The sequence below is a fragment of the Gouania willdenowi genome, unplaced genomic scaffold (assembly GCF_900634775.1).
Source record: "Gouania willdenowi unplaced genomic scaffold, fGouWil2.1 scaffold_430_arrow_ctg1, whole genome shotgun sequence".
Classification (NCBI taxonomy): domain Eukaryota; kingdom Metazoa; phylum Chordata; class Actinopteri; order Blenniiformes; family Gobiesocidae; genus Gouania; species Gouania willdenowi.
In genome coordinates this window covers 10402-20721 of record NW_021145192.1, presented here as the reverse complement: position 1 = coordinate 20721, position 10320 = coordinate 10402, and the positions used below count along the sequence as shown (strand labels likewise).

The window sequence follows — 10320 nt, the reverse complement described above, 5'->3', positions numbered from 1 at the left end:
AATATCTACTTCGGTACTGGTCAGGTTTGAGTAATTTCTGTAATGAAACAACAACGATCTATCGATCATTGAGAAAAGTTCTAAGGCGGAACCTTGTTCCAGCGCTCTGGTTCCCCGCCGGAACGATCACCAACTGATCCGGTGCCGTGATGGCCTCCGCCGTGGCCCGGCTGCTGTTCTACCCGACCCTAGGCTACAACCTGCTGATGGAGAAGTTCTCCTCCAGGCGCTGGTTCGACCGAGTGGACGACACCGTCATCCTCGGAGCGCTGCCCTTCAGATCCATGACCGCACAGGTGGGAGTCCCGCTGCTGGGCTGCACCACAGCTACTGGTTAGCGTGTTAACTGGTGATTCACCTCAATAATTCAATGGCGCGCACCCTGCGACATTCTGAAGCTTTGGTTTATCTATAATAGTTGATCTTTGAAAAAGAAGTGACATTTAATGCATTACATGTATAAAAAAGTTAAAAGTTTTAAAATGTAAAACCTATTGCGCTAATGAGTTAATGCTAGCTCCCTATGTATAGTGTATGTTAACAGTTTTTATTATTTGTGAAATTCGCTCGGATAAATTAAATAATCTTGAGAATGGACAGTTTGTGCGTAAAGAAACAAAGAAAAGGACAGTCACATGTTTTATTATCGTTTTAAGTTTGGTCCGGAAATCACCAAGTAACTTAGACACCAGTTTAATAGGAACAGCGGGAAAGCTACATAGCCGTTTTAACGTTATGGATCTTCTGGTTTTTGTGATAACTGATGACACCCGAGTTGTTATTTGATTAAAGCGTATTTTAGTGTTTTTAATTTAATTCTAGAGTTTCTATAAAGTTAGTTAGCTAAGGAGCTAATGCTAGTTAAATTGTTTACAGGTAACCAGAAGCTCTTTTCATTTTCGTTCTCTGCTGCTCACATTTGTCCTTATGCTAAACTCTAACTCTTTAATAATCAAGTCATATGCGTTTTTCTCTGAACTCTAACAGAGAACATAAAATTAAAAAACAAAACAAAACAGAAGCTATGATTTTATTGTGAAAAATATAAAGGAAGTACAGCTAAAAATCTTTAATGAACCATTGAGTTCAATCCACACAAAAAATGATTAGTAACACATTTTTATAGGAAAATGTTTAATAATTAGACGTTTAAACAATGAAAGCCTTTAATAGTTTAACATCTACTTTTAAAAATATTTGTCAATGTGTGTGAGTGACTCACGCCTTTGTTTAAATAAAGCTTTCTGTGTTTGAACAGATAAGAGTGAAAGATAAGTTGGTATTCATTGTATTTATTTATTGTTTTTCAGCTCGTAGAAGAAGAAAACGTGCGAGGAGTCGTTACAATGAACCAAGAGTTTGAGACCAAACGCTTCTGTAACTCTGCCCAGGTGAGGCCTGTGATGTCACAGTGATGTCATCACCTGTGGGATGTTTACCTGTGATGTCACCAGGAGTGGCGTGCTGTGGGCGTGCAGCAGCTCCGCCTCAGCACGGTGGACCTGGTGGGTGTTCCGACCTTGGACGACCTACACAGGGGCGTGGCATTCACGCTGACGCACAGACAGGAGGGCGCCAGCGTGTACGTGCACTGTAAGGCCGGACGCTGTCGCAGCGCCACCGTAGTGGCTGCTTACCTCATCCAGGTGAGGAGGGGGCGGGGCTTAGCCTCAGCGGCGTGAGTGCAGATTGCAGGGTTGGGGTCAATTGTAATTGATAATTAATTACAGTTAAGGTGTAATTGTAATTTTCAAAATCTGTTGCTGTCGGAATCGCAATTAAATTGTAATTGAGTTCAGTGTTATACATATGTAGTTAATAATTATTAAAATATGCTTCATATCAAGCTTTCCCACACCAAAAATATTAAAACCAATATTTTCATTGATTAGGAAGCCTAACAAGGTAATCAGTAGATAGGAAATAAATTATATGATAGATAATTGTTTTTAGTGTATTTTACAGCTGATTTAGGACCCCATTATCATTAGCGATGCTAACAGGAAGCTAACACAAGAGGAAGGTTAACTTTTATTAGGTTATTTATTTCAGGCTTAGTAATTGTCATTAATTGTAACTGAACTTTAGTGATTGAGAACGCAATTGTAAGTGATTTTTCTAAGAATAAAAATATAATTATAGTTTCATTGTAATTGGAAAAAATGCTGGTCACTGTAATTGTAATTGAATGTGGGAAGTTGAAAATGTAATTATGACGGAAAAATGTGATTGATTGTGTCTGTGCTGCTGCAGCTGCACCGATGGACGCCAGACGAAGCCATTCAGAGGCTAAAGAGCATCCGACCGCACATCCTGCTACGCTCAGCACACAGAGACCTGCTGAGGAACTTCTACCAGGAAGTGTGTGAGGGACGCACACCACGCCAGTAGACTGTGTGTGTGTGCGTGTGCGTGTGCGCTACATTAAATATGAAACACAGACGATCAGTGCTAACTGCTCCATCTTACACACACACACGTGTGTGGGCTGGCGCCGAATGTAAAAAAAAAAAAGACTCGGTCACTGTTTCATAGCCGACATATTTTGAACATTTAGCTCATTTTTCTTTCATTTGAGACAAAATCATGTAAAACACCATGGTCTATATCATTGTTAAAAATGTGTACACATGAAAAATAAAACATTTACTCTCAACATTTACTTTTAGATTTCACATTTACATTTACATTTAGATTTCACATTTAGATTATACATTTACATTTAACATTTAGTTTTATCATTTATATTTAGATTTACATTTAACGTACATTTACATTTAGATGTAATATTTACATTTAGATATAACATTTGCATTTAGATTTAACATTTAGATTTACATTTAACATTTAGATTTACACTTAACATTTAGATTTACATTTAGATTTACCTTTAATATTTCGATTTACATTTAATATTTCGATTTACATTTAATATTTCGATTTACATTTATATTTAGATATAACATTTAGATTTATTTTTCATGTGTACAGTTTTAACAATGGTGTAGAACATTCAGTTTTACATGAATTTCTGTCTCAATTGTGAGGAAGATCAGCTAAATGTTCAATATATGTTGGCTATGAAAAAGTGACCCAAGTTTTTACATTCGACATCACACACACACACACACACACACACTTGAACAATGCCCTCAGTGGTGGTGAAGCGTCTGTTGTCCTGACGACTCACTGATATCAAACGGCTTCACTTTACATCAAAGTTACAGACAGGAATTGTCTGTGAGTGGAGGAGTCGTTACCATGGATACCAAGTGCTAATAGAGACGGTAAAATCAAGACACAACCAAACAACCAAAGCCAGAAAAGATGAAACATCAACTGACAAACATTACAAACATAGACGTTAAACTTTAAAGAGGAACTAAACCCTGATATTTGTCTGACTGCCTTGATTATGAGCGGGGCTACTGGAGCAGTTAAGATACACCCATTTTTTCAATCTATGCTAATGCTAACGTGCTACTCAATGCTCACTATAGCTCTCAGTCCAACCTACTCCCACAGATTGTAGAGTCCAGAGTTGATAGTTTTTATCGGAGGGGGCGGAGCTGACAGTTTCGTAAGTAGACGCCAAAACGACCATAGACTGATGTCCCCGTGATTTGTGACGTGAAATGAATTGTAGCCAATTAAGAAGTAGCTGACTGGTCATGTGACACAGATAGCCTATCATCGACCAGTGCTGGGTTTTATGCCTGAAAAAGGGTGGAGTCTTGTGTGTCTGTGTATGACTGCGTGGAGTGACAGACATTGTTTTCCTTTTGGAGTTATGTGCCATGTTAATAAAAAAATAGAGTATTCTGATATTGTGGAGTGTCTCATCAATTATATGCCAAGATTAGACTGGATTTATTAGAAATAAACTTCTTTGTCTAACCCAGAACTGTTATGTTCATTTTTAATATTAATTATTATCGAGATGATGAATTTTACTCCACAAAAGTCCAGATCCGCACTTAACCAGTGGGTGGCAGTGATGGAGCTACCGCTAAAAACTCCAGAGAAGAAGAAGGATGTTGATGCATTTCCACTTCCGGCCTTTAGGTGGCGCGCTATCACCCTCCACTGTCCAACATGGCGCTGTCTGTGCTGCGGTTTGTTCGCGGAGGTTTGGGTCGGACGTTAAACTGTGAGTTTGTCTCAAACAGCTTTAAAGTCTCACATTCTCTCACACGCACAGATTATTGCGGTTAATGTCGGGGTGTTTGTCAGCAGCCGGAAGCCTCACAGTGAGCTTTAATAACCGCTTTGACCTCTGTACGAGCTAATGCTAACGTTAGCCTGGACCCAGTCACAAGAATTATCAATATTGACAGATTTAACTGATCCATTAGTTAGGTTATTTTACGTAAAATTCATTAATTTAGTCAATATTAAACTAGTTTATTTATTTCATGTGTTTATTACTCTGATTTAATTACTATTTAATTCATAGATTACATATTTATTATTTTTGCAGGTTATCGATTATTATTATTATTTTTTTTAGTTCAATTTATTAATGAATAGATGTTTCCCTTTTTGCATAAAATATAACTCAACAAACTAAAATATTTTCTAAATGTATTTCAATCTTTTTTAAGCTGATTATTTTTTATCTGATATTTGATTGCTTAATTATTTGACTTTCATAATTTATTCATCACACACACAGATAGTGACGTTAGTGTGTGAAACTAATGATTCTTCTTCATGTGTTGTGTCAGCGTCAGTGAGTCGGTGTGTGTGTCAGCAGCCAAGCAGACTTCAGTCAAACAGCAGCGAGAACAGACGTGAGTCCTCGGTCGTTTGTAAGTGTGATTATTTTTATAGATATATTAATAATCATAACGTGTGTGTGTGCAGCTACAGTGAGGGTAAAGGATGCAGTGGCTCACAGTCAGCTCGCTGAGTTTGGAGAATATGTGGCTGAAATCCTGCCAAAGTACGTCCAGCAGGTTCAGGTGAGTTAGTGAGGGAGAAGAATGGCTCCCCATGATCAGATCATCAGTTTTGTGTGTGTGTGTGTGTGTGTGTGTGTGTGTGTGTGTGTGTGTGTGTGTGTGTGTGTGTGTGTGTGTGTGTGTGTAGGTGACGTGTTACAGTGAGCTGGAGCTGATGATCCATCCTGATGGAATCATTCCCGTTCTGACGTTCCTGAAGGACCACAGTAACGCTCAGTTCAGGAACATGATCGACCTCACAGCCGTCGACATCCCTACACGCCAGAACCGCTTCGAGGTACCAGATAACTACATGGTTACTGTAACTACCCAGTTACTGTAACTGATAGGCTTTACAAGGATCTGATCGGCCGATATTTGGCATTTTATGCAATTAATGTGATCGGCTGTAATGTCTTAATTCACTGATCCGATCGTGATGAAGCTTTCTGTAGATGCTCCCATTGCATTGTTTTATCGTCTCATTTACACTGTAAAGTTGTTTGCTCTACGTGACACAGCTTTATTTCACACACATTTGTGCCCAAAAGTAAAAACTTATGAGCAAACAGCGAAAATTTCTCTCGGTTGGAGCGAAGCGGCTCTGTGTGCCGGGGCAGCGTCTGTTGTTTGTGTGCGTGTGTGTCTTAGGGTTGGGCAAAAAAACGATTTAATCAATTAATCGAATTTGTCAATAAAAAGTTAAAAAAAAAAAAATTCCTTTCTTTAATTTCAATTTATTTATTTTTTTCCCGCCACAGTTTTTTCGGACTTTTTCGCGTTCTGATATGAGCCCGCCCCCTCCTTGTTTACATTTGTTTACCCTTTGAGTAGGCTATATGTGTGCCACAGGCATGTTTATTTTTTTATTTGCATTATGCTGAGATGCTAAGGAAAGAGTTTATTATTTTTTTAATTATAATGTTGTAGAATATGTAGTTTTCTGATTTCTTAATCAGAAAATTTAAGCGACTGTGAAGTTGCTGTTACACTTTTGCTTAAACCTGACTTAAAGCTTGAAATTGTTGAATGTCAGAGCCTCAATTACTTTTTATTTTGGGATTGTTCTATGCATTTTAACTCTTGAGGACAATCACAGCAATAAAGTTGCACTTGACAATATATCTAAATGTAATCGAAACTCGAATTTTTCTTTAAAAAAATTTGAGGGTTTTTTTTTAGGCAAAATCGCCCAGCCCTAGTGTGTTTGTATGTGTGCGTGCACTTGTTTTGTTTATTCAGCCTGAGCATGTTAAAAGTGAGAGTCCAAGAGCAGAGCGATGCGTTCCCGTGGACACAGAAGCGTGTGTGTATGCGCCCCACCTCCGCTGTGCACCTGTGAATACAGACCATAATCAACAGCAGGTTTTGCAATGCCACAGTCAAGAAATGTTTTTGCTCCACTAATGTTAATGCTGATGGGGGCTTCATGTAGTTCCAGAGTGGTCAGCCTCCACAGCTTCATCTCCAACTCTCTTGTAGTCGACACAGCTGCTGTTCAGGGACTAAATTAAATGGTTTTGCAATGTTGTGTTCAGGTTCTGCATGGAAATTCTTCAACTCTTCCACTCCCTCACAGTCACAAGACTCCGTTTAGGTCCCGAAACATCACGTTTGATTTTCCTTAAATCTGTATCAGGGAGTACCAAAAGAAATTTGGTCGGTACCAAAAAAAAACCAACCTGTGTTATTAATATCATTGGATCAGTGATTGTTTTTTTTTTTTTTAAACCCACTGATTGGTGATCGGCCCAGAAATCGTGATCGTGTAAAACCCAGTAACGACCCAGTTAACCGCTCAGTGAAAGGGATCCTCCTGTTTTTACAAGTTTGGCCTAAAGTCTTCTAAATATCCTTATTAGTAGATCTATGTCTAACAAAACACATTATTTTGCACCATATTCACTTTATTAACTTTATAGCTTTAGAGCCTGTGTTCCTCCATCTTGAAGTCATGTGATTGATGATGTCACAAGGCCCCACTGCCTGTAAACATCCCATTGTTTTCTATTGGAGTGAAACATTCAGCCTGATTTATAGATCATTTAGCAGCTTTTTAGAAGAAAAAAAAAACAATAATAGAAATAAGAACGTTGACGTTTCTGTTTCAGGAAGTGAATCTAAATTTTTCGTCTGTTTTCACAATCACAAATATGTTTTCAGGCATTTCTATTTAAAAGGTTGTGGTTAATGATTTAGTGTAAAGTTATGTTAAAGCATGTGATTTTTATTTTATGATCAGTCAGTGAGGAAATTAATTGATTATTAAATTATTTTACTTCACCCAAGGTTTACTGTGTGTGCGTGTGTGTGTTAGATTGTGTACAACCTGCTCTCTCTGCGCTACAACTCTCGTGTGCGAGTTAAAACCTACACAGACGAGCTGACCCCTCTGGACTCGGCCGTTCCCGTCCACATCGCAGCCAATTGGTACGAGCGTGAGGTGAGTGACCGGATGAGGGCGTCCAATCGGAGCCAGCCTCTGTGGCTCGTTAAAACCTCTCTTCTTCTTCTTCTTCTGCAGGTGTGGGACATGTTTGGAGTTTTCTTTGCCAACCATCCCGACCTGAGACGCATCCTGACCGACTACGGCTTCGAGGGTCACCCCTTCAGGAAGGACTTCCCCCTGTCCGGATACGTAGAGGTGACCCCAGTAACACATAGGGAAAACCATCACAAACCATTAAAATACCAAGTGATACCATTAAAAAAAAACCAGTAAAACCTGTAAAATCAAAAAGAAAACCAGTGACACCATTTTAATTTATAGAACGGTCATTCTATGACATTTCAACTAATGTTCAGGGCATCCCACGCACTTCAGTTTCAAATTCTGAATTATTTACCAATTGTTCCAAAATTATTCAATAGTCACACTGTACATTTTTAGTTTGATCTGATCAACACTTTTTAATATATGGACAATTTAGTGATGGGGGTGTGTGTTTATTTTTCTTCCTTTTTCAGCTTCAAATATCTCAGGAACTACAGCACATAGGAAAAGTAAATGTAGTATAATAATACAGCTCCACCTACTCAGAATATAGACAAAGATCTGCTATACAACCTATCTGATAGATCTCCTCAAAATAGTAAAAAGAAGTTTGTCAGAGAAACTGTAGAACATGTGAAATATTTTCTGATGCAATAGTTTTTAAATATATATATTTTTATCATACTAGTGAAAAACTAATGATTATGTGACACAGAACCAAACTACAGTTGCCTCATGTAAAGGATTTTCAATATTCACGAGTGGTGAAATAACCCAAAGTTTGGGTCCAACATAAAAATGAAAGACAAATAGTTTTATATCCCAATAAATAGTAACCTTTATACTATAAATTAAATTACAGATCAGATTTGATCATGCAGTTATGGGCTAATGAAAATAGTTTAAAAAAAAAAAGTATTTTTTCATATTTCCAGAACGTGTCACCCAAGAACCAATGCATATATGTGACTAATCGTTAGTGATGTGAACAGTCAATGTTCATAACTCAAAGCTGATCATATTACAGGGAGCTGAAGCATTTACTAAGTTGTTTACTGAAGGCCCAAACATGTTCCAGACCCAAACACACACTCACTTTTTGTATATTCTGAGAGTAGGTGGAGCTGTATTACTATGACACATTTACTTTTCCTATGTGCTGTAGTTCTTCAGATATTGGAAGCTGAAAATGGAAGAAAAATAAAAACACATATCCCATCACTAAATTGTTCATTTCTCAAGTGTTCATCAGATCAAACTAATCATTTACAGTGTGAATATTGAATAATCACAGAACAATCTGTAAAAAATTCAGATTTTTTTTTTTAGACTCAATTGACCCAAAAGTGTTTGATGCTGCCGCAGTGTATGTGTAACTGTGTGTGTGTGTGTGTGTGTGTGTGTGTGTGTGTGTGTGTGTGTGTCTCTGTGTAGGTGCGTTATGACGATGAGCTGAAGCGTGTTGTGGCTGAACCTGTGGAACTTTCTCAGGAGTTCAGGAAGTTTGACCTAAACTCACCGTGGGAAGTTTTTCCTGCTCACAGAGAAACTAAAGAAACTCCACAACTAGAATCAGGAGAACCTGCAACTACACCCAAGTGATCACCCACTGTATATGTACATAATAACACAATAAACTGTCTATAACACTCTGATCATTATTCTCTTTGTCTATCAAACAACTACACAACAAACACACAAAACAACTAAGGCAAAACAAAAACACAACTATGCAAAACCACATACACACAACTGCACTAAACAACACAAACACAACAGCCACATTAAACAGTAACACAACCAAAACAAAGGGAACAGTAGCAGAATAAGGTCGGACGCCCCGTTGGAACCTGGACAGACAAACAGCTGCAGCTCATCTCATCTTTTTTTCTGTACCACTGCTATGGTAACCATGGAAACGCAAAGACACACACTGTGGTGTTTCATGGTCACTGTTTAACCCTAAGGACTCTGACCAATGAGAGGATAGCCTCTGTTTTTGACTTTGTGTTACTGCAGCCTGTTACCATGGTAACCCAACCATTCTATCATTCAGCTTCAAAATAAGAGCACGCACACGTTCAAAGAGTTCAACACAAAAAACAAACATTAACCCAGCAACATCCTGAAGTCCCACAGAAACACACACACACAATCAGTTCAACGCTGTAAGCGCACGTGGAGCTCGTCTGAGTTCAGAACAAGCTTCAGTAAGGCATGAAATTTGACGAAAAAATTTCAAACGCCTCAAAACGGAGGTAAGGCAAAAATTGAGTTAAGACCCTCATTAGACCCTAAGAATTACTGCAAATGTAATGCACATGCTTACAATGGGCTAAATAAGCATTAAAGAACAAAAAATGACTCAAAATCAAAGGCAAGGCTAAATAGTAAGGTATATTTTTCAAAAATTAAAAAAAAAAAAAAATTGAGTTAAGGCCAGTATAAGACCCTAAAAACTACTGCAAATATAATGCACATACTTAAGGCATAAAAAATAAAAAAAAATCACCTTAAAATCAAAGGTAAGGCTATATATAGTAAAAATGAGTTAAGACCTTCATTACACCCTAAAAATTACTGCAAAAATAATGCACATACTTACAATGGGCTAAATAAGCATTAAGGAACAAAAAATGACAAAAATCACAAAATCATAAGTAAGGCTATAGTAAGGCATATTTTTCAAAAAATAAAAATTGAGGTAAGACCTTCATTAGACCCTAAAAATGACTGAAAATATAATGCATAGTTAAAATGGAATACAAAAGCATTAAGGCACAAAAAATGAAAAAAATGAAAAATCATCCAAAATCAGAGGTAACGCTACAGTAAGGAATATTTTTCAAAAATTTAAAAAAAAAAAAAATGAGTTAAGTCCAG

The 10320-nt window shown here is 37.7% G+C and overlaps 1 protein-coding gene across 1 annotated transcript; it reads left to right on the top strand.

Moving 5' to 3' along the window:
* Positions 1 to 114: 114 nt before the first annotated feature.
* ndufs3 (NADH:ubiquinone oxidoreductase core subunit S3) lies at positions 115 to 9092 on the top strand. The gene is made up of 11 exons (XM_028442269.1): positions 115 to 296; positions 1311 to 1391; positions 1455 to 1646; positions 2254 to 2361; positions 4066 to 4150; positions 4728 to 4793; positions 4867 to 4964; positions 5092 to 5241; positions 7261 to 7386; positions 7468 to 7587; positions 8872 to 9092. Exons 1-11 carry the CDS (start codon positions 150 to 152, stop codon positions 9037 to 9039), a joined length of 1341 nt encoding a protein of 446 aa, XP_028298070.1. The 5' UTR covers positions 115 to 149; the 3' UTR covers positions 9040 to 9092.
* The last annotated feature ends 1228 nt before the right edge of the window (positions 9093 to 10320 follow it).